This window comes from Bos grunniens, chromosome 15 (genome assembly GCF_055505025.1).
Source record: "Bos grunniens cultivar Pamir isolate PY7600 chromosome 15, Bosgru_T2T1.0, whole genome shotgun sequence".
In the NCBI taxonomy this organism is placed as follows: Eukaryota; Metazoa; Chordata; class Mammalia; order Artiodactyla; family Bovidae; genus Bos; species Bos grunniens.
Genome location: NC_141179.1, coordinates 84553495 through 84581493, shown reverse-complemented (window position 1 = coordinate 84581493; position 27999 = coordinate 84553495). Strand labels below are relative to the sequence as shown.

The following is a 27999-nucleotide window of genomic DNA, read 5'->3' as shown; positions in this document are numbered from 1 at the left end:
AGATCTGACTCACATACGTCATGAAACGACCACAATAAGTTTAGTAAACCTCCATCACCTCATTTAGATACACAATTTAAAACAACAGAAAATAATTAGAGCAGAGATAGGAAAGCAGAAGAGTGGATCAGAGACATGATGGTCATCAAAAAAAGGACACATCTCCTTGAGCCTTAGTTTTCCATCTGGGCATAGGTCTCATGTTTGGAAATGATGTGCACATCGTATCTGAGGTATACGTTCTTGTGATCTGATGGTTCTGATTTCTGGTTTTCTCCACAGACTGCGTGGGTTTGAGTCTAAAGCCCCAGAGAATAAGGTTCTTTGGAGAAGCTGTGTGGTTCATGATAGAATTCTCCTTCGTCGAGCCAGCCGTTCCCAACAGTGGAGAAGAAGGCAGTCTCACTTCCTCCTCCTGCCAAACAGGATGGTTCCTTCTTCCCTCGGGACACCAGATCACTTGCTAAACTTCTTGAAACCTCTACTCAACATAACAAAGTGGTAAGTCTGGTTTTGGTGCTCTGCTTTGAGTTCAAGCCAGGTGCTGTATTTTGATTATAAGCGCAGTTGGTCCTCCACATCCACAGGTAACACATCCATGGTTCAGCCAACCGAGAATCGAAACCTACTCGGGAAAACAATTCCAGAAAATTCCCAAGAGCAAAAGTTAAATTTACCACGGGCCAGTAACTATGTATTTAGCACTTACATTGCGTTAGGTGTTATAAGTAATCCAGAGAGGATTGAAAGTGCGGTACGGGGAAGGATGTGTGTGGGTCATATGCAGATGGCCTGCTCACCGTGTTTTGTGAGGGACTTGAGCACCGTCGGGGGTCCTGGAATCAGTCCCCTCAGACATGGAGGGAAGGCCATAAGGGACTGCCTCCCAGCGCTGCCATTTGAGAGAGCTGGTTGCAGTATTCATGACCGTGGGGCTTCTGTCACCAATATCTGTCCTCGACCAGTAAGAGCTTTGACTACACACAGACGGCTCAGGAGTCAAAAGACGGATGCTCCATGCCAGGCACGGTTGTCACACGCGTGTCACAACCAACAAGCACACTGTTGTTCCTTCTCTGACTGGATGACCCAGCAGACCACCACAGAGACACAGAGACTGGAGCGAAAAGCCTGAAGACATCGCTCACTGCCCCTGCACCCCTGCAACTACACACACACACGTGCACACACACACACACACATACACAAATGCATGCATACACACACAAATACACACACACACACACGCACACACACACACCAGGAGTCTGCAGACAGAACATACAGTACGCTCTCTCTTCACCCTCTCTTTGGCCAAAGACAGTTCCCTTTCTCCCAGCTGAGTATGGAGAGGCAAATAGAATGCGTTTACTTTATTTGTATCTGCCCCAGAAGCACTTCTGAGCAGATACTAAAACATGCTGCAGGTTGCGCATCTAACTGGCTCATCCATCACTGAAGACCGTGGAGACTTTTAAAGGCTGAAATCAGTATCACATGAATTTACTACAATAAAATAACGATTTCCCTGTTGCCTTTTAGGATATTTTCAATTCCTGCTACTGTAGGCAATGCTGTGTGATATTCTGCATATTGTCTTCCGCCTCAAAGTGCACCCGGGGATGGACTCGGGCAGTGCAGACGCCGTCAGGACCCGGCCCCGCCCACCTGCGGACCCGACCCCGCCCACCTGCGGACGTCTGTGCTGTAGACCCCCGAGCCGCTCTTCTCCTTCTCGAACAGGACGATCTGGAAGGACAGGCAGGGCGGCGGAAGCAAGGGTGAGCCCCGCGCAGGATGAGCAGCCCTGGGGTGCGGGCAGGTCTGAGCCCAAAAAGGGGGGCTGGGGCCACCCACCTCGTTGGTGCCGGGCTGGAGCCAGGAGCCAGGCAGGTAAAGCGCTTCCTGAGGCCCAATATTCCAGTAGCGCCCAAGGTTTCGTCCATTGATGAACACACACCCGCGATTCCAGCCCTGCAAGGGGAGCAGGCTGGAGACCTGAGAACACAGCCACTGCACGGCACAGGCGAGGCTCCCGGGCGTGGAGCGCGGCGGGGAGTCCAGGGGGCACAGCCCGAGGCTCCTGGGGGGCAGCCCAAGGCTCTGGGCATGGAGCGCGGGGCGGGGGTGGAGTCCAGGGGCACAGCCCGAGGCTCCCAGGCATGGAGCACAGAGGGGAATCCAGGGGGCACAGCCCGAGGCTCATGGGGGGCACAGGCGAGGCTCTGGGCATGGAGCACAGAGGGGAGTCCGGGGGGCACAGCCCGAGGCTCCCAGGCATGGAGCACAGAGGGGAATCCAGGGGGCACAGCCCGAGGCTCCTGGGGGGCAGCCCAAGGCTCTGGGCATGGAGCGCGGGGCGGGGGTGGAGTCCAGGGGCACAGCCCGAGGCTCCCAGGCATGGAGCACAGAGGGGAATCCAGGGGGCACAGCCCGAGGCTCATGGGGGGCACAGGCGAGGCTCTGGGCATGGAGCATGGAGGGGAATCCGGGCGGCACAGCCTGAGGCTCATGGGGGGCACAGCCCAAAGCTCCTGGGGGGCACAGCCCAAGGCTCCGGGCATGGAGCACAGAGGGGAGTCCGGGGGGCACAGCCTGAGGCTCCTGGGGGGCAGCCCGAGGCTCTGGACATGGAGCATGGAGGGGAGTCCGGGGGGCACAGCCCGAGGCTCCTGGGGGGCACAGCCCAAGGCTCCAGGCATGGAGCACAGAGGGGAGTCCGGGGGGCATAGCCCGAAGCTCCTGGGGGGCACAGCCCGAGGCTCCTGGAGGGCACAGGCGAGGCTCTGGGCATGGACCATGGAGGAGAGTCCAGGGGGCACAGCCCAAGGCTCCCGGGCATGGAGCACAGAGGGGAGTCCAAGAGGCACAGCCTGCGGCTCCTGGGGGGCAGCCCGAGGCTCTGGGCATGGAGCATGGAGGGGAGTCCAGGGGGCACAGCCCAAGGCTCCTGGGGGGCAGCCCAAGACTCCTGGGCATGGAGCACAGAGGGGAGTCCAGGGGGCACAGCCCGAGGCTCCTGGGGGGCAGCCCAAGACTCCCGGGCATGGAGCACAGAGGGGAGTCTGGGGGACACAGTCTGAGGCTCCTGGGGGGCACAGCCCAAGGCTCTGGGCATAGAGCATGGAGGGGAGTCCAGGGGGCACAGCCCGAGGCTCCTGGGGGTCAGCCCGAGGCTCCCAGGTATGGAGCATGGAGGGGAGTCCAGGGGGCAGCCTGAGGCTCCCAGGCATGGAGCGCGGAGAGGAGTCCAGGGGGCACAGAGCCCCTGCCACCCGGGGGGCAGCCCGAAACTCCCAACCTGTGACAGGCAGTGCTGTTTTCAAACAGCAGGGCTTCTGCTTCCAGAAACAAGGACGAAGTACTAGGGATGAACGCCACGGTTGACAACCATAAAAGTGATGCGGCTTTAGACATCTGCTTGTGATCCAAGGATATTCGAGGCCCAACACCCCGGGGAAGACAGGGAAATGGGACGGGAGGCGCCGGCTCTCCCAGGAAGAGGAGGCGAGAAGCGGAGCGGAGCCTTCACGCCTCACACACACCCAGGTTTCATCTGGAAACACTGTCGGGGAGCCTCACTGACTAGCTGCTCTCTGCACTGGGACCTGTTGGGGAGCTGCACGCTGGGAGGGGTGTTGGCAATGTTTCATTGTCCATCTCAGGGGTGATCGTACAGTGTTCATTATTGTAATAATGTGTTGCCTGTGATAATTTATTGATCTGTGCATTCATGTTTTGTGCTTTGTATTATGCAGGTGTTTACAAATAGAGGATGTACCGGGTAAAAAATAATATCCTAGGAAAGGAGGGAAGTTGGAGAATACACTTTATGGAACATCCCATTAGTGTAAAAAGGTGACATGTATGTGTCAGGCAGTTACTCATGAAACCACACGTGAAACCATTGGCCGCACCGCATTCTGGGAAGTGGAGAGGAGCTGGGGGGCGGGGAGAGAACCCACATCTTTGCTGTCTACGTATTATTATTGTTTGAACTTTTCCACTGTGCTCTGATTATTATTTCTTAAACAATGAAACCTTAGGAAGACTGAAACCTGCTGGAAACCTTGGTTGAAATGAGGAAGGGAAAGAACGCGGGGGCCTCCCTTCCAGACTCCACGAGGACAGGTGTGCGTGGAGGGGCACTCACTCACGAGCAGCTGGAGGAAGGTGTCCTGTGGAGAGGAGCCAGCCATCAGCGTGCCCAGGTGGAAGGCAGGGCTCGAGGAGGGGCCCCCGAGAGGCCTCCAGCGTGCAGAGCGGAGCCTGGGGGGCCACACATGAGGGGCAGGAAAGCCTTTCCCAGTGCCAAGGCCCACGCTGACCCTGGGTCCCCACAGGACGGGCTGATCCCTGACCTCCCCACAGGATGGGCTGACCCCTGGTCCCCCCCACAGGATAGGCTGACCCCAGACCCCCACAAGACGGGCTGACCCCTGACCTTCCCACAGGACGGGCTGACCCCTGGCCCCCCCACAGGACATGCTGACCTTGGGCCTCCCACAAGACGGGCTGACCCCTGACCTCCCCCACAGGATGGGCTGACCCCGGGTCCCCACAGGATGGGCTGACCCGGGCCCCCCCAACAGGACATGCTGACCCTTGACCTCCCCCACAGGATGGGCTGACCCCTGGCCCCCCCACAGGACGGGCTGACCCCTGACCTCCCCACAGGATGGGCTGACCCCTGACCTCCCCACAGGACGGGCTGACCTCTGACCTCCCCACGACCTCCCCCACAGGATGGGCTGATCCCTGGCCCCCCCACAGGACAAGCTGACCCCAGGCCTCTCCCTCAGGACAGGGGTTCTCTGTTAGGGGCTCTGCTGGAACCAGGATCCTAGATAACCCTGAGCACCTCACTCTGGGGCCATGAATCGTGGACCCTCATCTGCAAAGGGAGGAGGTGAAGGCCTCGAGCTCCCTGGTCTCCAAGGTTAGGCCAGACCCAGGGCCAGGACAAAGGTCAGGGTCAGGGTTAGAGTTAGGGTTAGAAGGAACGTACGTCTTGAAGAATTGCGTTTTCAGTTCCAGAGAATAAATGGTGAACCAGTTCAGGGGGATTTTATCCAGAGTAACAGGTCCGATCAATCCTGCAGCGGGGAGACAGCAGAGGTAAGGACACTCTCCAGTGTCCAAGCACAGACTCACAGTCCGGAGTCATCAGTGACCAGGGCTCAGCCCGGGAGGGCACGGACTGGTCTGACCTGCATGCCTGAGGGTCTCCAAAGCACCAGGAAAGCTTCCCACCCAAGCCCTGAACTTCCCCTGGAATTCCCCAGAGGGGCAGGGTCCCCCTGCAGACAGCCAGGACGCCCCCCCCAGCAGTGGGAGTCGACAGGACGGAGGGTGGGGACAGACGCCGCTGGTCCCCACACCCAGGGCCCCACCTCTGCCAGGGCTCAGTCTTCCCTCCAACCCCACCCTCAGTCTTCGGGTCCAAGTCACGAGGCGGGGAGGGCACGGCTGTTACCAGAGCCCACCTTTCCGCTGATTTTGAATTTTCCATGAAAAATTGACTCGTCCTTGATTCTCCACCAGGATCCTTAGAAGCTGACATTCCTGCTTGTGACAGACCAGTTCATGGGGATATATGGCCACGGAAGGCTTTCCTCTGGAGCCCAGTCTTCTCAAAGTCCCAGGGGGAAAACAAGCGAAGGGGAGAAGCCGAGGCCCCCCAAGGGCCCTGAATGCTGCTGCTTCAGAGGGTCCTGCCTGGCCCGCCCTCACAGAGGCCTGGGGCTCAGCGGCGGTGTGACAGCGCCGGCCAGGGGCTTGGCAGGAAACGTCCACAGGCACCCAAGTGCAGAAGCTGAAGCGCAGGACACATGAGGGCTGGGGCTGCACATAGACTCGCAGCCTAGTCCTTCTGCCAGGACCCTGAGGGGCCCATCACCCCACGGCAGACGGGGAGATGGGAGGGTCTGCCTCAGAAACAGCGCATTTGCGCTGCAGGCCCGAGTCTAGGGCCGCAACTCGACTTTCGAGTTACATACCGTGATTGGAGGAATGTCTATGTCCCGATAAACATCGGTCAGAATCCCTAAACTCGTCTCATTCAAAAACACCTGCAAAAGAAGGGCTGGCATCGGACGGACAGGCCCACCCAGAGGAAGGGGGCAGGGAGATCAGGGTTGGGGCGGTCTCCAGGAAGGCAGCCACCAGCCTGCTGTCCACGGGCGGCCAGAAGCGGAGGCCCCAGCAGACTTGCAGCGTGACAGGTAAAGTGGCCCTCTTCCACCCCAGTCAAGCCTCACACACAGAGGTGCTTAAAAGCATATCAAACAGCAAAGGGGCCCACGGCAGCCCCCAAGGTGGCGCTGGGCCGATGTCCTGCCTGCAGCCAGACGCCCAGCCCCACCTGAGCCTCATCTTGTGCGTTGGCATGGAGCCGGCCCCCGGAGCAGATGGTCATCTCATAAAGCACGAACCCGAAGGACTGGCCGTTGCCGTTGTTGATGGGCAGGTTCTCCATGTTGATCGGAACGTTAGAGGTGACCGGCTGAGAGGTGGGCAGGGAGCTGGGGTGAGAACCAGGCCCTTCTCTCTAAGACCCTGGGCAAGCTTGGCTATGCCTCCTAACGGTCCCCAAGAGCCCTTTGATGAGACTCCGTGTGACGACACCTGTGCCCTAGTCTCCACCGACCAGGAGCCTGGGGGCGGGCAGAGGGGCCCCCGCTCTAATCCTGAGAACCAGCAGCGTCAACAACCGAGTCCCAGCTCGACTGCCAGGGAGCAAAGCAACGCATCGAGCAAGCGTGCACTTCGCATCCACAGTGTGCGTGGCATGCCTCACTAGTGGCAGGAGGCTCAGCACAGGAGAAACCCTGTGAGCTCAAGAGGGAACGTCTCCCAGGGCCTAAGACGCTGTGCTCCTCGTGTTGGGGGCCCGGGTTCAGTCCCTGGTCAGGGAACTAGCTCCCATGTGCCACGGCTAAAGATCCCCCGCACGGCGAGTAAAACAAAGAGCCGTGAGTAAGACCTGGCACAGCCAAAGCAACACGCGCAAAACAGATTAACACGAACAAAAGCAGAGCGGCATCTTCCAAGCAAGGCTCTCCTTCTCTTCTGCGCGGACACGGACCCTAGTCTTGGGGGGAGCTGGGGGGCCCCGCCGTCGGACGAGGTGGTGCTGGAGAGGACGCGGAGCCCAGCTGCACGGGCTGCTGGCTCGGCCACGCTCAGGACAGGGCCTGCGAGCAGGGGTCTCTGTGATCCCACTCCCCCCCAGGCCCCCCACTCTTCAGTTCACACCCGTTCACGGTCTTCCCAGGAGGCACCCCGGCTCTGCCCGCTGGTGCCAAACGTGGACAAAACGTAGGAGCATGTCCCCACTTTCACAGAAAGCCCTGAAGGCCTCCCTGCTCTGTGGCCTCGGCCCGGCCCCAGCCCCCGTGTCCCCAGTAGCCACCCCCGGTCCCCGGAGCCCAGGGTGCTCACCCTCTGCAGGTAAGGCAGGGCCTCCCACAGCGGCAGGTAGTGAGATAGCTTCAAGGAGGGGTACACCGCCTTGGGAGTGGGACTCGGAACAGGGGGCAGGGGCCTGACTGCAAAGGAAACGGGCAGCGGGAAGCATCCCCTCCTTCCCCACGCTGCCCCGCCCTCCCCGGATTCACGCCGCGGGAGACGGGGTCCCGGCCCGGCGGGGTTCCTCAAGCTGTGAGACGCTGGGAGACCAGACCCCCTGGGAGCTCAGAGCGGGAGGTCTCTGCCGGACGCTGCCCCTGCCTGGCTCCCTGGCATCTGGGAGGCGCACCCCTAAGGTGATCTCCACAGATACAGTTCACAGGGTGACTCTCAGGGGTGCATGAGGGCATCTCCATGCAGAGAGCTTTGTCAACAGTCGCTCCAACTTCTAGCGGACAAGCACCACTCTCTTCACAGAGAAGATGCTGTCCCTTAAAGGGCTTAAAAACAACGCGGCTCTCAGGTGGGAAAACCAGGGTTTGAATGAAGGCAGCCCCTGCCCTCACAAGCACTTTTAAGTTTCTGCCCATAGGGAACCCTTCCCTCTCCTACCCACTCCCACAACTTCCCAAGTATGGCCAGCCCCCCAGCAAAACGGCAGCTGAGTACCCAGGATGGACTCAAAGAGGCTCCGGAGCATGAAGTACTTGGCAGTGTAGTCCCCAGCCTCCGTCAGCACTGCGTCGTAGTCTGCAAGACACCGGCCGCCTTCTCTGGGCAGGGCCCCCCACCGGCCACCTTCACTGAGCCGGGGCCCCCCCACCACCGGCCGCCTTCTCTGGGCAGGGCCCCCCCACCGGCCGCCTTCGCTGGGCCGGGGCCCCCCCACCGGCCGCCTTCGCTGGGCCGGGGCCCCCCCACCGGCCGCCTTCTCTGGGCTGGGGCCCCCGAAGTGGGTGGGAGCCGACTTCCCAGCCCAGACCACTCTGGCCATCCCCGCAGCCATGCCCGGGTCTGAGGCCACGGCCACCAGGCCTTCCCTGCTTCCTTTCACAGACACTCATCTGCCCCCAGCCCGGCCGCCCAGGAGGCCTCTGGGGCCCACACGGCACCACCCCGGGTTCTGCCGGGAGCCCAGGTCAGGGGCCCGTGATCAGGACGGGCAGGGCAGAGTGAGAGGTCACGGTGGCCCCTCTGTGGCGAGGTCAGCCTGCTCTCTGCAGTGTGCACATCTCAGAGGGAAGGAAGACAGAGAGAGGAGGGAACTCTCGGTGCTCAGTGTAGATTGGGGCCCCCGGCTCAGGGCGGCCGAGCCGGAGAGCACTTGCCGTAGCTCGTGGTAACACCTCTGTGCTTCTCGAAACTCGTGGCCCCGTTCATGAAACCAAAGTTGGTCCCCCCGTGGAACATGTACACGTTGAAGGAGATCCCATATCTGATAAATTCAGACACGCTCTTTTCAACTTCTGCAGAGGAGGAAGACGAGAAATAGCAGAGGTCAAAACTTCAGAGACGACAGAACCTTTGGGAAAGCCGCTCCTCTCTGGTGCTGCCCCACAGCCAGCTCAACCGTGTGTCCCTCAGAGTCCACGGAGATTCTAACCAGACAGCAGGCGGAATCGACCACAAGTACCCTAGAAAACTAAGCTTGTCCATACTAAGCTAGTGTTAGTCACTCAGTTGTGTCCGACTCTCTGCAGTCCCACGGACTGTAGCCCCCCCGTCTCCCCTGTCCATGCAATTATCCAGGCAAGAACACTGGAGTGGCTCGCCATTCCCTTCTCCAATACTAAGAGCCTTTCCAAAAGTTACTTCTCCCAGAGAATTTCACTCTGAGCTACATCTATTAAATAGCAGCCTGAGAGCCTTTACATCACTTAAGGATCGCATGTCCATTAAATTTTTGAAATTATACAAATAATTCATCTATTCTTGCTAACCACCTGCTCGGATGGTGCCTCTGGGGCAGTGGCCGCCGCCGTCTCATTTGTGCCCCACGGCCATCTCCACGCCGGCCCTAAAGGAGGCAGCCTGGCTGGAAGTTCGCCAGGTGTGGCTCAGCACTGGCTGTGCGCCTCGCTGTCCGTCTGGCCGTGCTCAGCCCACTTTCTCTCAGAGCCTCAGCTCCTTTGCCTGCTGAACAGGGTCCTCATCCCTCCCCCATCACACATGGATGAGAATTAACTGATAGGAAGAAACACGCACAGTGCCCGACAGACACGTGGTCGGAAACCCGTGTTGACTGGGGGCCGTCTGGAGTTATTCTTGTTTGCTCCCTATTTTGCCGTTCAAAGCAGGCCTTTCTCAGTTACCTACTATCTTTCGATTGTTGTCTTTATTTCCAGTACAAGTGAGCTTGCTTTTGTAAATACCGTTAGTAGAAAAACACTTCTATTAACAGCCTCCTCCAGGCACTGCTCTGGGCGGCCTACCAGATCGCCACACTTCATCCTGACAACGGCGCTCCCGGGAGGAGGAGGTTTCAGGGGCCACCTCACTGGGGCCACAGAGCTGGGCCTGAGAGCTTTGCTGCTTTGGCTCCAGGATCTCCAGTCACGCTCACCTCTTGGCCCCTCAGCTGCAGAGGCCTCTGTGACTGTCAGGAGATGCATCCCGCCCTCAGAGACCGTGCGGGACCCCCCCGGCAGCTGGCCCTGCCTCTTCTGTCCCCGCACCTGCTTGGTCAGGGGTGGGGGACTCATCACTGTTTACCCAACCACCTGTCCATCCATGGAGCAGCGAGCCTCCAGGGCGTGGAGCCAGTGGCTCAGGCCCCCACGCCCTCAGGCTTGGCCGCAACCCCTCCACAGGAGGTGCAGGTCCGAGAGCTGACCGAAGAGCGGGGCAAGGTGAGCGACCCTCGCAGGTCAGACACCACGGCAGACTCACCGTTCACACCCATCACCCTGTGATCGATTCCCCAGGTATCAAACCAGCCGACCCAGAATTCCATGATCAGAATGGGCTTGTGTCTCTAGGAACAAACCAAATCAAATGCTAAGTCTGATGCCGGGAAGAAGGGAGATCAGAAGATCTGAAGATGACAAGTCAGCATTTGAGGGGCTCCCTCTCCACTCGTCCCTGCTGGGCATGGACGCTCCCTGCCCCTCACCCAGTGCACCCCTGCAACCACCCACAGCAGTGGCTCCTGTTCCCCACAGGCCCAAAAACACACCCCACGTGTATTAAGACAAAGGGACAAAAAGAAACATAAAACTGGGGGTGGGGGCTGATTACCCATCTCAAGAAATCAGAAAAAAGCAGAAAATAAACCAAAGAGTAAAACAAAGGAAATAATAGCCTGATGGCTATTGCCGAGGGCATCCTGCGCTCACAACAAGGACGGCGGGGACCTGTGGCCTGGTGAGGACAGGCTGAGAGGGGAACAGACCACGCAGAAGCCCAGAGCCGTCAGCTCTCTCCGTCAGTGATCGATGGCCTGAGCTCTGATCACCAGAAAGGGCAGAGCTTACCTGGCAGTGACGCCCGCCAGCCTGACCTGATGGAAACGCACAAACAGACGCAGAGCACCGCCATGCACGCGCGCGGGCCACGCACCAGGAATGGCCACAGCATAAGCCGTGAGGCAAACCGTAGCAGACACGAAAGAACAGTCACACCAGGTAGGTTCTTGGATCTTCACAGCATTAAAACAGAAATCACCAACAGAATGATATCTAGAAAATCCCCAAACGCTGACAAATTAAACAATATGCTTCCAACGGACACATGGAGTAAAGAAACAAAAATTTAGTAATTAAATCCAATGAAAGTTTAATGCTCTGAACATTTTTAAAAACATCACTTGAAAATAAAAAAAATACAGCATTTCAAAATTGGTGGGATGGAGCAAAACCAGTGTACACAGGAAAATTCATAGCACTAAATGCTTGTATTAGAAAAACAGAAAGTCTCAAGTCAGTAACCTAAGCTTCAACCAGAAAAAAAAAAAAAAAAAACCCTAGTAAAAGTAGAGCAAATTCTGTCCATTAAGGAAGCATAAGGTAGAAAATGTTAAAGATTACAGCAGAAATAATAGAAAAGAAAAACATAATAGAGAAAAAAGCCAAAATACGGTTCTCTGAAAATATCAGCAAAAGTGATAAGCTTCAAGTCATACTGACCAAGATTTTTAAAAAAAGAAGAAATACATGAAATTGTCAATAACAGGAGTGGAAGAAAGGTCATCATTACTTACAACAAAGACATTCAAAGGATATTCATGAATCATTACAAACACTCTACGGTCATGAATTCAAAGTACAGGTGAAAAAGGACAGAATAAAGACACGAGCTACTGGAACTCACTCAAGAGGGACTAACCTGAGCCATGCTGCATCCATCAGGAAACTAAATAAAAAGCCCTCTGAAAAAGAAAATTTCAAGTCCAGATGCGCTCAATGGTGAATTTTACCAAACGGTGAGTAAGATATACTAACATTTCTACAAAATCTCTTCCAGGAGATAGAAAAGGAGGGCATTTTATGAGGTCAGCATGACCCTAATTCCAAAATCGAATAAAGGCATTTCGAGAAAAGAAAACCAAGCGTCAGCATTCCTCACGAACACAGAAGCAAAAGTCCTCAACAAAATCTGAACGAGCTGAAACCAGTATATAAAATGAGACTACCCCACAACCAAGGGGGATGCAGCCTCAGAATGCAAGCAGGGGTCAGCATTCAAAACGCAAGCGACCTGTGTCAGCCACCGAGGCGGGGAGCAGGGCCCTGAGGTCCGTGCGCGGCGGGAGCTCCTCCATCGGGAGGGAAGCGGCCGCTGTCCTCGGGGGGATGCAGCGCCGCCGTCGCGAGGGACGCAGTGGCAGTTGAGGCCACAACACGTGGGCCTCAGAGTCGTCAGGCAGTATGAGAGACTGGATACCCGAGGCCCCGTTTTGATGAAAGGTCCAGAAAAGCCCATTACGGCTCCCTGGGACGGAGGGAGGGAGGGAGCTGACTGCAGGAGGAGGCCTTCTAGACAGGTGCCAGTTGCAAAACGCCGTGCTAATCATACATTTTCAATGGGCGGATTCAACAGTGTATAAATTGTTCTTCAATAAAACTGCTTTTAAAGGAACGAGAGGAAAACAGCAACAAGGGAGGCGCTGCCCTCAGCACAGCTCCCTGCTTCCAAGGAGGCCGGAGATGCAGAAACCAGTGAGCAAAGGGCTAAAACCGAGGGGACGCCCCTGGCGGGCCAGTGGTCAATGCCTGGCTTCCTGACGCAAGGGGTGTGGGTGAGATCCCTGGTCAGGGAACTAGGGACCACATGTCTCTTGGCCAAAAAACAGAAACCGAAAACAGAAGCAATACTGTGACAAATTCAATAAAGACTTTAGAAATGGTCCACATCAAAACATCTTAAAAAAAGAGAAAAGACTGTGGAGGAGGGTGGAGGCTGAGGGGAGAGCGCTGTGGCCACAACAGGGGTGTTTGCGCCTGGAAGGGGGTGCAGGCAGGGTGGGTCTGCAGGCGCAGGGAGCCTGCAGAGTTCTGGCGAAGCAGAGCTGATCCCGAGCACCGGGCCCCGCTGAGCCGGGAGAGGGGCCGCCGGCCCGGCGCTGTGTCCATCCACTGCGCGGCTCACGGGGCCAGGGGGCAGAGCTGCCCAGCGCACCTCCGGGGAGACTTCTTAGCCACGGCCCCATGCCAGGCATCCACGTTCACCCCCCTCTGTCCCTTGGGGCCTCCTGGGAGGCACTCCCCGCACTGCCCGAGACAAGCGGCCCTGGTCCGGAAGCTGGGCCCAAGGCCTGTCCTTGAGCAGCTCTGCCCAGGCCCGCAGCCGCCACCTACCTGCAGCTTGTACAGATGCTTGAACGAGTCCACCTTGAACCCCTTCATGTTGATGCTGGCCAGCACTGCAGAGACAGAGAGGACGGGGGGCTGCTGGGGCTCGCCACCCCTGACGTGGGTGGGGGGCGCCCTCGGAGGAAGGGGCAGCAGCGGCTCCTCCCTTTGCACGTGGGAAGGGCTGCCACTCATGCCCTCACGTCCCTGGCACTTCGGGGACAACGTGAGGGAAGAAGGGCAGTTCAAAGCAGCCTGCTGTGTGAAGAGAAGTGGACTAGATCAAGGTCACATGACTCACGTGGACCTGGAACCCCCAGACCCGTGGTGAGCACAGTGTCCACGGTCAACACACTCTCCACGGTCAGCACACTGCATGGTCAGCACACTCCAAGGTCAGCACAGCATCCACGGTCAGCACAGTGTCCACAGTCAGCACAGCGTCCACGGTCAGCACACTCCACGGTCAGCACACTCCAAGGTCAGCACAGCATCCATGGTCAGCAAACTCCATGGTCAGCACACTCCATGGTCAGCACAGGGTCCATGGTCAGCACAGAGTCCAGGGTCAGCACACTCCAAAATCAGCACACTCCGTGGCCAGCACAGGATCCACGGCCAGCAGAGGGTCCACAGCCAGCACACTCCATGGTCAACACACTCCACGGTCAGCACAGGGTCCATGGTCAGCAGTAACAGAGTGGGCATGCCACCAAGAAGGGGCCCTGGACACATGCTGCCCTGGTCACTGCCCCTGTGGCTGTAGCCTTTTGATTCTGTCCTCCACTGCTCGGCGACATCCCCCCACCACCTGCTGCCTGGGGGCACTGCGCGCCCGCGGTGACCGCAGCCAGGGTCCCAGCTGGCTCTGGAGGCCGGGCCCCACTCAGCACTGCCTCCTGCTGCTACACAGCTCCTAGGCTGGGCAACGCTTGACTCTGAGCATCTCCAGCTCCAGCCCAGACCCTAAGCCACAGAAAAACTGGGCAAGAGGGAAAGGTGCGAGGAAGAGGCTCCAGGGAGACGTCAGGAGTGAGGACCCGGGAGCCCGCCCGCGGGCACGCCACCCGCAAGCCCAAGTCCTCACCAGGCGACATCACGCCCGGGTCCACCCCCGACCCCAAGACCTCACCAGGCGACATCACGCCCATGTCCACCGCCGACCCCGAGTCCTCGCCAGGGCAACATCACCCTCGGCCCGCCATCTGGGCACTTGGGGTCGGGCGTGGGTGTGCGCTTGGCCCTGCTGAGGCTCCTTCAGGAGTCAGTGGTCTTGCCGCAGCCTCGCGTCTCCCCTAAAACAAGTCTGGGTTCCTACCTCCCTTTATATGTCCTCTCATCACTTCCTCTGTGTTGTCCGCGGTCAGGAGCAGCCCTCCAATGCCCCTCTGCTGCAGGGCCTGTGGAGAGAGTCGGACAGGATGACATCACCACCTTGTTTTCCTTGAAAGAGGGAAATACAAGGCAAGTAGGAGGCAGATATGCCGGGGCTCAGATAGCAGCACGGGTGCTAGAGAGGAAGGCCCGCGTCGGCACTCTGCACAGGCCGCTCCGCAGCGGGGGGCTGGGGGCTCCGGCCAGCCTGCCGTCTTCCCAGGGGTGGGCACACGGTGGGGGTGAGCCCTGGTACCCTATGGCCGTGGCTCAAATGAAGAGGTCAGAGCTGAGTCCACGAGGGAATGGGGGTTCCTACATCGGGGGAGAGACAGAGAGATGTGGAGAGAGAGATACATGGATGAGACATACAGAGATGGATCTATAGACAACAGATAAACAATAGACGTAAAGACAGATGACACACAGGCAGGTAGATAATAGATAAATGATAAGATTTATAGATAGCTAACATACAGGCAGAAAGACAGCAGACACACAGACAGATGACGGACAGACGGCTGACAGCCGGAGGGGCAGACAGGAAGTCAGCCATCACTGGACACGCGACAGGAAGTGAGCAATCACTGGACACGCGACAGGAAGTCAGCCATCACTGGACACACGTGTAGACTGACAGACGGACAGGGGAGCCTTGGGGAGGGCGGCGGGACTGCGGGCCGAGAGAGGTGAGCGTCGCAAAGCCGGGTCCTGTCTGGACTCAGGGATGCACACCCTCCCGGGGAGGTGGGCCAGGGCGGTCCCATCTGGAAGCCATGCTTACTCAGGGAACACACAGCTGACAGACGCCCGGGCGGAGGACCCTGTCTGTGCGTCCTGCGCTCACCAAGCCAGCCTGGGGCCCACAGTGAGTCTACAGGCACAGTCTACAGATCGAGGAATCAGAATCTTGCTGAATGAGACGGACGTGGGGGGCCGGGGGTGACATTGGCTGCAGGGCCCCCCCACTGCGCCTGCCCGAAGTGAGCAAGACACATGGGACCCCCGCTTTACACTCACGCCCTGGTTGCTTCCTGTGGGCTGGGGGCCGAGGGTCTCACCCAGGGAAGAGCACCGGGACCACGGGTGCCCCCCGACCTGAGACGCCCCCGAGACGGCAAAGACAGCGGAAGAGAGGGTGCCCACGTCACAGGCCGCAGCGGCACGGTCACTGGCCCAGGACCCGGCACTCCCTCCACCCCGCTTCCCCCTGCCCTCCCGGCTCCGACAGGAAGCCTGAGACGGCAGGGAAGAAGCCGCACATTCACCCCATGCCAGCGCTGCCCCGGCCTCCCTGGCTGCCCTGACCGCAGGCGGATTCACAGGGACGCTGAGCCTCGGCCCCGCGGCCCGGAGGGTGGGCGCCCGGCCGGAGGGCGGCAGACGGCTCACCTGCAGCAGGTAGGGCATGTAGGCCTCGTCCTTGTAGAAGAAGCCGTACTCGTTCTCTACCTGCACCGCGATGATGGGGCCTCCCTGGAGGTACTGGGACAGGACCGCAGGCCAGCGGGTGAGCTCCCCAAGCCCGGTCCAGGAGCCGCTCACTCACGGGCCTCAAACCCGTGGCACGCGGGCATCCACCAGCGGGCATCCACCCCCCGCCGTCCACCTGCTTGGGAGGCAGGGCTCCATGCTGGCCCCTCTGCTCCCGCTCCCCATCCTCCCCCACCAGACCCACTGGTTCCCATCCATGGAAACCACCCAGCGAGCCGGAGGGGACACTGGCTCCGCCCACAAGCCCCCTCCAGGGGCCCCAGCCCCTGAGCCGCCGGCAGCCCTCACAGCCTCTGTTTCTCCCTTGCACCCACTCCTCAGAGCACCCTGTCGGCTGCTGAGCACCAACGGGGCCCCGGACGTGCGAGCAGACCTCCTTCAGGGCTGAAGGTGATCTCACCCACTGCCTTCCACTCTAAGTCTCTGCTCCCTGAAGCCCAGCCCACAGCGAGAAGAGTGGCAGCCGCCCCCCTCCAGCCCTGCAGCTCTGCCGGGCGACCCCCGGCCGCCCCTGTGAGGGGCACACGCTCAACTCTTGAGCTGGAGCTGGGACGCTGGCTCTAGAAAAGGCGCCGCGGGGCGGGGGGTCTGGAGTTCCTGCCGCAGGCTGTCAGCGCCTTTCTCTGCGGACTCGAGCCAGGACGGCTGTGGTCCTGCAGCAGAGGATCGCGGGATGCAGCCGTCTGTCTTCACCTGGAGCAGAGCCACCCTGGGGATCAGGTGGTCGAAGTACTTGTTCACAGCGTTCACAAAGCTGCGGTTGGTGGTCCTCAGCTGCGACGTGGGGTCCTGCAGTAACCAGCTGGGGTGTGGGGTGGCAAGTTCAGCAGGCGGGGTGGGGTCCCGGGCCCACCCTCTTGTCCAGGGCCCCGGGAGCTTTCGGACCCGTCCCAGGAGGAGCTGCACACCGGCGTCCTAAGGACAGGCGTTGTGAGGGTCTATGAACACTCTCCTGCCTTCTTTGTCAATTCATGAAAAACCTGTGCTGTGAGCAGAGCACAGGCTTAGGGACAGAGTTAGCGCTCCTCTGAGGCCGAGGAGTTGGACAGAGAGGAGCCGACAGCAGGAATGAAGCAGCCCCAGGTCACCTGCAGGGTGTGGGTCCTGCTCCTCAGCCGGACTACAGACACACCCGTCCCGGAGGGCAAAGCCTCCACTGACCAGGAGGCAGACTGTCCACTGGAGGGAGTGTGGACACACGGGGAGCCCACCAGCTCCAGGGATAACGGAGGAGCATCACCACCCGCGTTGCTGTGATGACAGCGAGACCCAAAACAGGCGCCACTGTCCTCGGACTGGACCAAAGGGCCAGCAGAGCCCCACCAAGGCCACAGCTCCTGGCCGGCCCCGCTCACCTGGGCAGGCCCCCGAGGTCCATCTCGCTGCAGATGTAGGGGCCTGGACGCAGGATCACCCACAGCCCCACCTCCTCCGCCAGCAGGATGAAGGCCCTAGGGGGTTGGGGTCACCAACTCTCAGGGCTCGCGGAGCACAAGGGCCTCTCGCCCAGTGCCCCCTCCCCTTGCCGGCCCGGCCCTCCCTGGGGGGCTGGGGACTCTGAGGTCAGGACACCCCCCCACAGAGCAGAGACACCTCCCGGGGTCACCGCCAAGCCCCCAGCCTGGGACGTTGGGGCGGCTGCTCTGGGGCACGAGCAGAAGGAAGTGCCTCGCCCCGGGGCACAAAGTCCTGACCGAGGGCCTGACCCGAGGCACCCAGCCCAGCGGGGACCACCCTGCGAGCCGGGCACCTGGGGACGGCTGCAGGGCTGGACTCGGGGAGGGGGGGCAGGCCCGCCCCGGGGGTGGCGGGGTCATGATGGAGGGCGTGGGGCCGGCACAGGCTCCCCCCGCGGCCCCCTCTGCCCCGTGGGGCCCCGCCCGGCCGGGTCACAGAGCCTACTCCAGGTCCAGGTTCCCGGAGAAGTCGAATGTGCCTCTCTCCGGCTCGTGGAGGTTCCACGGGACGTAGCTGTGGCAGGGAAGAGGGAAGTACAACCAGCATGCTTTTATTTCTTTCCTCCAAACTGCCAGGTCAGTCCCAAGCCCTGAGAGAGCTCTGTTGTGGAAAAAGCTGAAGTTTCCGCTGGTACTTAAACCTTGTCACACACACAGTGGTTATTTTCAGTAGGTCCTTTCTAGTCATCTACTTGTGTTCCAAGCTGCCAATAATCCTATGATTCTAAATCCCTTGAATTTATCCATAAATTATCCCACTCACCATCCTATCGTTTGTCATTTCCATTAGAAATTCAAAGAAAAGGTAAAAACCATAAACGTCTATATATATCTACCAAATATTGCTAAAAATTAATCAAAATAACAACAGACATGGGATTTCTGGGCGCAGGAGGGCCCAGAGGAGCTACTCCATGTTCAAGGGTCAGGAGGGGCGGTCATGAGGAGATACCCCTCGTCCAAGGTAAGAGAAACCCAAGTAAGACGGTAGGTGTTGCAAGAGGGCATCAGAGGCCAGACACACTGAAACCATAATCACAGAAAACTAGCCAATCTGATCACATAGACCACAGCCTTTTCTAACTCAATGAAACTAAGCCATTCCGTGTGGGGCTGCCCAAGACGGGCGGGTCATGGTGGAGAGGTCTGACAGAATGTGGTCCACTGGAGAAGGGAATGGCAAACCACTTCAGTGTTCTTGCCTTGAGAACCCCATGAACAGTATGAAAAGGCAAAAAGATAGGACACTGAAAGATGAACTCTCCAGGTTGGTAGGTGCCCAATATACTACTGGAGATCAGTGGAGAAATAACTCCAGAAAGAATGAAGAAATGGAGCCAAAGCAAAAATAACACCCAGCTGTGGATGTGACTGGTGATAGAAGCAAGGTATGATGCTGTAAAGAGCAGTATTGCATAGGAACCTGGAAGGTCAGGTCCATGAATCAAGGCAAATTGGAAGTGGTCAAACAAGAGATGCCACGAGTCAATGTTAACATTTTAGGAATCAGCGAACTAAAACGGACTGGAATGGGTGAATTTAACTCAGATGACCATTATATCTACTACTAAGGCAGGAATCCCTTAGAAGAAATGGAGTAGCCATCATGGTCAACAAAAGAGTCCGAAATGCAGTACTCGGATGCAATCTCAAAAACGACAGAATGATCTCTGTTTGTTTCCAAGGCAAACCATTAAATATCACAGTCATCCAAGTCTGTGCCCCAACCAGTAACGCTGAAGAAGCTGAAGTTGAACGGTTCTATGAAGATGTACAAGACCCTTTAGAACTAACACCCAAAAAAGATGTCCTTTTCATTATAGGGGACTGGAATGCAAAAGTAGGAAGTCAAGAAACACCTGGAGTAACAGGCAAATTTGGCCTTGGAATACGGAATGAAGCAGGGCAAAGACTAATAGAGTTTTGCCAAGAGAATGCACTGGTCATAGCAAACACCCTCTTCCAACAACACAAGAGAAGACTCTACACATGGACATCACCAGATGGTCAACATTGAAATCAGACTGATTATATTCTCTGCAGCCAAAGATGGAGAAGCTCTATACAGTCAGCAAAAACAAGACTGGGAGCTGACTGTGGCTCAGATCATGAACTCCTTATTGCCAAATTCAGACTTAAACTGAAGAAAGTAGGGAAAACCACTAGACCATTCGGGTATGACTTAAATCAAATCCCTTATGATTATACAGTGGAAGTGAGAAATAGATTTAAGGGACTAGATCTGATAGAGTGCCTGATGAACTATGGATGGAGGTTCACGACATTGTATAGGAGACAGGGATCAAGACCATCCCCAAGAAAAAGAAATGCAAAAAAGCAAAATGGCTGTCTGAGGAGGCCTTACAAATAGCTGTGAAAAGAAGAGAAGTGAAAAGCAAAGGAGAAAAGGAAAGATATAAGCATCTGAATGCAGAGTTCCAAAGAATAGCAAGAAGAGATAAGAAAGCCTTCTTTAGTGATCAATGCAAAGAAATAGAGGAAAACAACAGAATGGGAAAGACTAGGGATCTCTTCAAGAAAATAGAGATACCAAGGGAACATTTCATGCAAAGATGGGCTCGATAAAGGACAGAAATGGTATGGACCTAACAGAAGCAGAATATATTAAGAAGAGGTGGCAAGAATACACAGAAAACTGTACAAAAAAGAGCTTCATGACCCAGATAACCATGATGGTGTGATCACTGACCTAGAGCCAGACATCCTGGAATGTGAAGTCAAGTGGCCCTTAGGAAGCATCACTACGAACAAAGCTAGTGGAGGTGATGGAATCCCAGTTCAACTATTTCAAATCCTAAACGATGATGCTGTGAAAGTGCTGCACTCAATATGCCAGCAAATTTGGAAAACTCAGCAGTGGCCACAGGACTGGAAAAGGTCAGTTTTCATTCCAATCCCAAAGAAAGGCAATGCCAAAGAATGCTCAAACTACTGCACAATTGCATTCATCTCACACACAAGCAAAGTAATGCTCAAAATTCTCCAAGCCAGGCTTCAATATTAGGTGAACTGTGAACTTCCAGATATTCAAGCTGGATTAAGAAAAGGCAGAGGAACCAGAGATCAAATTTCCAACATGCATTGGATCATCGAAAAAGCAAGAGAGTTCCAGAAAAACATCTACTTCTGCTATATTGACTATGCCAAAGCCTTTGACTGTGTGGATCACAACAAACTGTGGAAAATTCTTAGAGAGATGGGAATACCAGACCTGAGAAATCTGTATGCAGGTCAGGAAGCAACTGTTAGAACTGGACATGGAACAACAGACTGGTTCCAAATCGGAAAAGGAGTATGTCAAGACTGTATACTGTCCCCTGCTTATTTAACTTATATGCAGAGTACATCATGAGAAATGCTGGGCTGGATGAAGCACAAGCTGGAATCAAGATTGCCGGGAGAAATATCAATAACCCCAGATATGCAGATGACACCACCCTTATGGCAGAGAGTGAAGAATTAAGGAACCTCTTGATGAAAGTGAAAGAGGAGAGTGAAAAAGTTGGCTTAAAGCTCAACATTCAGAAAATGAAGATCATGGTATCCAGTCCCATCACTTCATGGCAAATAGATGGCGAAACAGTGGAAACAGTGTCAGAGTTTATTTTGGGGGGCTCCAAAATCACCGCAGATGGTGACTGCAACCATGAAATTAAAAGACGCTTGCTCCTGGGAAGAAAAGTTGTGACCAACCTAGATAGCATATTCAAAAGCAGAGACATTACTTTGCCAACAAAGGTCCGTCTAGTCAAAGCTATGGTTTTTCCAGTAGTCATGTGTGGGTGTGAGAGTTGGACTATAAAGAAAGCTGAGTGCCGAAGAATTGATGCTTTTGAACTGTGGTGTTGGAGAAGACTCTTGAGAGTCCGTTGGACTGCAAGGAGATCCAACCAGTCCATTCTAAAGGAAATTAGTCCTGAATAGTCATTGGAAGGACTGATGCTGAAGCTGAAACTCCAATACTTTGGCCACCTGATTCGAAGAGCTGACTCATTTGAAAAGAGTCTGATGCTGGGAATAATTGAAGGCAGGAGGAGAAGAGGATGACAGAGGATGAGATGATTGGATGGCATCACTGACAGGATGGACATGAGTTTGGGTAAACTCCAGGAGTTGGTGATGGACAGGGAAGCCTGGCATTCTGCAGTCCATGGGGTCACAAAGAGTTGGACACGACTGAGCGACTGAACTGAACTCCATCATTACCTGGCTGACTTGAGTGGCCCTACCTGGCATGGCTCATGGTTTCATTGAGTTGGACAAGGCTGTGGTCCATGTGATCACGTTGGTTAGTTTTCTGTGATTGTGGTTTTCATCCTCTCTGCCCTCTGATGGGTGAGAACAAGAGGCTTATGGAAGCTTCCTGATGGGAAAGACTGACCGAGGGAAAAACTGGGTCTTGTTCTGATGGGCGGGGCCATGCTCAGTAAATTTTTAGTCCAATTTTCTGTTGATGGGCAGGGCTGTGTTCCTTCCTTGTTGTTGGCCTGAGGCCGGAGCCTCTGGACGCTCACAGGCAAGTCTGGCTCAGTCTCCTGTGGGGTCACTGCTCCTTCCTCCTGGGTCCTGGTGGGCACAAGGTTTTGTTCGTGCCCTCAGAGAGTCTGTTTTCTGTCCTGTGGAAGTTCTGTAATCAAATCCCACTGGCCTCCAAAGTCAGATTCCCTGGGGAGTCTCAGTCCCTTTGCCGGATCCCCAGGTTGGGAAGTCTGTTGTGGGCCCTAGAACTTTCTTAACAGCGTGACAACTTCTTTGGTGCAATTGTTCTGTAAAATTGAATTTCTTTGGTGTAATTGGGCTTCTCTGGTGGCTCAGCTGGTGAGGAATCTGCCTACAATGTGGGAGACCTGGGTTCCATCTCTGGGTTGGGAAGATGCCCTGGAAAAGAGAACAGCTACCCATTCCAGTATTCTGGCCTGGAGAATCCCATGGACTGTACAGTCTGTGGGGTCACAGAGAGTTGGACAGACTGAGCGACTTTCACTCGCACAATTCCTCTGCTGTTTGTGAGGCAGGTGATGCTTGGTGGCTTTATGGTGGGTGGGGTTAACGGCAAAAGAGGGGGTCCTCCACGGGGAAGGTCCTCCAAGAACTGAACTGAATTGAAGTGATGGCAGAACTGGCTAAGCATTTCAAGATCTCCTGTTGTGAGAAGGAATGAAAAATTGGTTTGCTCAAGACTAAATATGCCTGGAAAAGTTTATACCTAGACATTGAGAGAACAGAATGAAAAAGTTTTGCTAAATGATGCTTACAAGGGATTTAAAGAAAACTTCTGAAAAATAGTTGAAACAGAAATATGGAAAAAGATATACATGAGGAAGAATTAGTGTAGCACTCTTAAATAGCAGGCAAAGTGGATTTTAAGGCAAAGAAAACCCCTCACAAATAGAGGTTGAGAGGCATCAAGTAGTAATAAAAGGAATGAAGCCTCAAGAGGATGTGATAATCACGGCGTTGTAGGCTCTGAATACACAGCTTCAGGGAGAAGGTTACTGAACCAGAGGGGGAAAGGGTCCATCCACAGCCACAGTGGAAAGAGTTAAAATACTTCTCCACAAGACAAAGACAACAAGAGCTAAAAAGAAAGGTAAGAGCATAGATTTGAACAAGACAGGTGAAAAACTGACTCTAGTGAACACGCGGAGAGCGCGGCGGCCGACCGTGCAGAGCACGCACTTAGCACGCGAACGCGAGGTGCAGCTGTAACACACAAGCGAGGTCTCAGCCAGGCCCAAGTCCCGCCTCCTAGTCTGCGGTCCCAGGCAAATGCAACTAAATTAGAAGTTTATATAGACAAGATTCATAAACCAAACGCAACTAAATTAGAAGTTTATATAGACAGATTCATAAATCTACAAGCTAGTTCTTTGAAAAGACTTAAAGTTTATACAAGATTCAGGAAAAAAAGTCCCCAAACTCTGGATGATGTAGAACTTCCAAGAAAGAATTTTTTAAGTCCCAGTCAATCTGAAATAGGAAAGGAAAAAAGAGTATAGAACAAAATAGGAAACATGTTAGAATAGAAAAGTGAAAGTCGCTCAGTGCTGGCCGACTCTTTGTCACCCCATGGACTATACCATCCATAGAATTCTCCAGGCCAGAATACAGGAGTGGGCAGCTGTTCCCTTCTCCAGGGGATCTTCCAAAACCAGGGATCGAACCCAGGCCTCCCGCATTGCAGATTCTTTACCAGCTGAGCCACAAGGGAAGCCCAAGAATACTGGAGTGGGTAGCCTATCCCTTCTCCAGGGGATCTTCCCGACCCAGGAATTGAACTGGGGTCTCCTGCACTGCAGGTGGATTCTTTACCAGCTGAGCTATGAGGGAAGCCCTTTAGAAACATGAACTAAATAATAACTATTCAGGAGAGTTATACTGTCCCTAAAACCTTTACCACACAACCACAAAAGATAGTAGTCACAAAGTTTTACAAGTGAACTTTAAGAAACATTCAAGGTAAAAATACTTCTTTTGCAAAATATTTTCAGTGAATAAAAAAAGAAGATAAAGTCAGGTCACAAGATTGATTTAGAAACTGAGCAAGACACTCAGAAATAAAATTTTAAGTCAAGTTTAGTTACCATACATCTCTGAAATAAAACACTAGCAAATCTAATTCAGCAATCTGCATGTGTGTGCCACAGCTGCATGTCTCATAACCAAGCAGAATTCATCCCAGAGCCGTGGATGCGCTAAATATCAGGAAATAAACTTTTCAATGTAACTTACTGTTTTAATGCACTTCCCTGGTGGCTCAGATGCTAAAGCGTCTGGCTGCATTGCAGGAGATCGGGAAAATCCCTGGAGAAGGGAATGGCAACCCACTCCAGTATTCTTGCCTGGAGAAGCCCATGGACAGAGGAGCCTGGCAAGCTACAGTCGCATAGAGTCGGACATGACTGAGCGACTAATACTACTGCTTTAACAGAAGAGTGAAGAAAAACCGTTATCATCCCTTCAGTGCATGCAGGAAGACCTCAGTAGAACTCAGCAATACTTTGTTATTAAAGTATCTGCACATGAGATGAGCCAGTTATCAATTTACTGCTCCTAGCCTCTAGTCCACTGTGCTGGTCAGGTTGGTGCTGACCAGCCCTGGCCCCTCAGTGAGTGCGATGCTTAGCTCTGCCACAAGGGGGCGGTGGGGACACTCGGGTGCAAAGGGCTTCTGCTCTGGGTCCAGCTGGGACCGGTCAGAGGTATGGGAACATCCAGTGGTCCCTGCTTCATCCAAACTTCAATGTGGTATAAGAATCATCCGAAACGACTGGTGGAGGCTTAACCCAGGAACGCAAGCGGATGGAAATCTTTTGGAATGAATGTAACGAATGCAGTTACCAATGTGGACGTTAAATTACGGCACCCCAGGGTGTCTGCTACCACGTTTCTGCTCTTTCCTTCTATATACGGGAAGTCCTAGATTCTCGGGACTGCCCTTACTTTTTCTTGACGTTACCAAACAAAACCCCAAAGCCTGACCATGAAAACAACAGACCTTTCGAATTGCTGGTGACATATGTCTCATCAAGAAACGGAAAAATAAAGTTTAGCGCTGGGGGTCCAGTGGTTAAGACTGGGCTTCTGATGCAGGGAGCACAGGGTCAGGCCTGGCTGGGGCACTAAGGTCCCACATGCCGCAGAGCACGGCCAAGAAAAGATATTTTTAATTAAATAAGTAAAAATAAAGTTGAATAGCTATTTAGGGATCGCTGACCTAAATAACCGACAATAACTCATTCCGTTAGTCCCTGTTCCAACAATTAGAAGATTTTAGGTCAAGGGTAATGATGTTTAAGAAGATAATATAGGAAATAAATTTAGGTTACTGTCACTTTGAAGAGATAAGAAAACCAGAAAACTACAATCTGCATCATAAAATGATGAAATACCCTGCCAAGGGCACTTGGACTTGTGAGGACAAAACCTCACAGGAAGGGGTGCCAAGCTCCAGGCAGGTAACCCCGCTGCCTAAGCCGAGTCCAGTCCTGAGGAACTGCAGGGCCTGGGACCTGCCTGACCCTCCAGGAGGCCCTCCGCGGCCACGACAACGCTCCCCGCCCTGGGCCCCTCTTCCCAGGGTCGGGGACACGGGCCCGTGTCCTGGGGCAGGGGGCTCTGGGCTCCACGGGAGGGCCTCCCTGCCTGCCGGACCCTCGGCGCATGTTCCTGGAGCTCCTGCGAGTCCGTTCCGGCCACATCCACAGACTTTCCCTCTGGACTCACTGTCACCGCATCGTCATCAGCTCCTGCTTTTCTCAGCTTCAGGACATCTGTGGAAATGGTCCCTTATGAAGGGACCGCCACTCTTCCTCTTTCAAATACGGCTTTTACTTGGGACGTGGTTTATTCTCCACCAGCCAGGTGATTGCAGGCAGGAACCTCTGCTCCACTTCCTTGGAGGCAGCCTCGAACCCCCGAGGGCTGTGGCAGGTCTCTGGGCAAAATTGACCCTGGAACCCGGCTGGCAGAGCCCTCAGGGTAGGGACCGTACACCCACAGTTGTCAGGACCACGTAAGGCCACAAAGATGCTTAGAAATCCTATCGTCGTCAGTACACCTTAACCACATCGCCTCTCAGCACACAGTCAGGTTAAACACCACGCTGACTAAGCTGGGCTTGCATTTCTTTATGACACCACCATTGGGTACTTATACGCGCTGGCACTAAGACAGGCCTTTTTCTAATATGCGATCTTAAGAGGCAAACTTCCCTGGGTTGGGAAGATCCCCTGGAGAAGGAAATGGCAGCCCTCTCCAGGATTCTTGCCTGGAGAATCCCATGGACAGAGGAGCCTGGTGGGCTACAGTCCATGGGGTCGCAAGAGTGGGACACGAGTGAGCGACTGAGCACGCACACTCATTCCTCTAAGCGCTCATCTCATAGACATAAAAATTGTTGTTAAAACAACACGCATTTAGAGGGGAAGGGATAGTTGAGGACTTTGAAGGTCACATACAAACTGCTGTATTTAGAATGGATAACCAACAGGGACCTGCTGTACAGTACAGGGAACTCTGCCGACTGTCCTGCAGCAGCCTGGACGGGAGGAGAGTTCGGGGGAGAATGGACACACGGATACGTATGGCCGAGTCCCTTCACGGAAAGTATCACAACGTTGTTAATCAGCCATACCCCGATGCAAAATGTTTTTGGTGTTTAAAAAAAACAAGCCTTTACCTAGAAGTCTACTTTGAGCATCTGTCACAAAGCAGCTCTCCTACAGGGCCCGGGGCCCTCCTACTGGGAAGGCTCCTGAGCGAAGCCGCTTCTTTCCTGTTCCCCGTGATCCCCACCCGCGGACGCAGCCCGGCAACCTAAGCAGGACGGCTGAGCCGCACGAGCCGTGAACGGCACGCACGGGACCCCGCATCGGAGGCCCCGCGCCGCGCTCACGTGGTGACCGTGTTGAAGCCGCAGGCCCGCAGCTTGAGCAGCCGGTCTCTCCAGGAGGCCCGCGGCACCCGGAAGTAGTGTACGGAGCCCCCGAGGATGAGGAACTCGTGGCCCTCCAGCGTGAAGTAGGGGTTGCGCCCGGCTCGCTCCTCAGTCTGTATCCCCTGAGAGCGGTTCTTCAGCTCGCGGGGCGTCAGGTGCGACCAGTCAAACCTGTTGGGGGCCCAGAGGAAGAGGTGGGGGCGGGCAGAGCGAGGCTTCGGGGCCCCAAGGCGCTCCGGACTCCGGCGCTGCAGCGTTTCAGCCCGGAAAGGAGAAGGGGCCTCCGCCCTCCCCACCGCCCCGCTCAGGCAGACCTGCGCGGGTTTGGAGGCAGCTTTCTGTGTTCGAATATGAAGTTATTTCTGTATTTCGCCGGAGGAGCAAAACCCGATGAGACAAATGGCAGGAAAAGGACGCACAGGACTCTTCTCCAGGAGAGACGGGGGCTGAAAGGACAAGGAAACCGCCCGTGACCCCGGCAGGCAGGCGGGGGAGGCGCCGGAGGGACCCGGGAGCGCCCCGGCGGGCGGGCGGCGGGAGCGGGGCTCCGTGCTGCCCCGCCGCCCGCCTCACTCTGCGCAGAGGGATGCCTGTGGACTTTGCCTCCTAGAGGCCTGCGGCCACGAACAGGGCAGGAGGGGCACCGGGCCGCCCTTCTTCCCGGGGTGCTGGGCCGAGGCGGGCTCGGGCCGGGGCAGACGCCGCGCTGGGGGACTGCCGTCCCGGGCAGGTCTGGGGACCCTCGAGGCCGCCCGCCCCGGGCGAGGGCCCCAGGCTGACCGCGACAGACGGCGGGAGGCCTCGGAGGCTCCGGGCCGAGGACGGGGAGCGGCGAGGCGGCCTCAGGAAGCCCGCGCCTGGAGGGCCCATGGGCTGCGGGGATGAGGGGCCTTCACCTGGAGCGCGGCGGGGAGCCCATCCCCGCGAGAGGAGGCGCCCAGGTCCCCCGACGCCGGGCCGAGGCGGAGGGAACAGCGGGTCGGACGCCTCTGCACGCAGACGCCTCTCAGCTGCG

The 27999-nt window shown here is 55.7% G+C and overlaps 1 protein-coding gene across 1 annotated transcript; it reads right to left on the bottom strand.

Moving 5' to 3' along the window:
* Positions 1-21: 21 nt before the first annotated feature.
* On the bottom strand, positions 22-27999 carry GLB1L3 (galactosidase beta 1 like 3). Its single transcript, XM_086338806.1, has 21 exons — positions 27881-27999; positions 27295-27430; positions 26943-27232; positions 17970-18038; positions 17423-17518; positions 16761-16869; positions 15966-16058; positions 14518-14599; positions 13206-13270; positions 10300-10384; positions 8739-8876; positions 8080-8160; positions 7444-7550; positions 6365-6505; positions 6000-6071; positions 5487-5565; positions 5009-5096; positions 4158-4269; positions 1858-1974; positions 1691-1749; positions 22-625 (listed from the first exon to the last, which is right to left on the bottom strand). The coding sequence occupies exons 1-21, from the start codon at positions 27901-27903 to the stop codon at positions 604-606; spliced, it is 2064 nt and encodes a 687-aa protein (XP_086194932.1). The 5' UTR covers positions 27904-27999; the 3' UTR covers positions 22-603.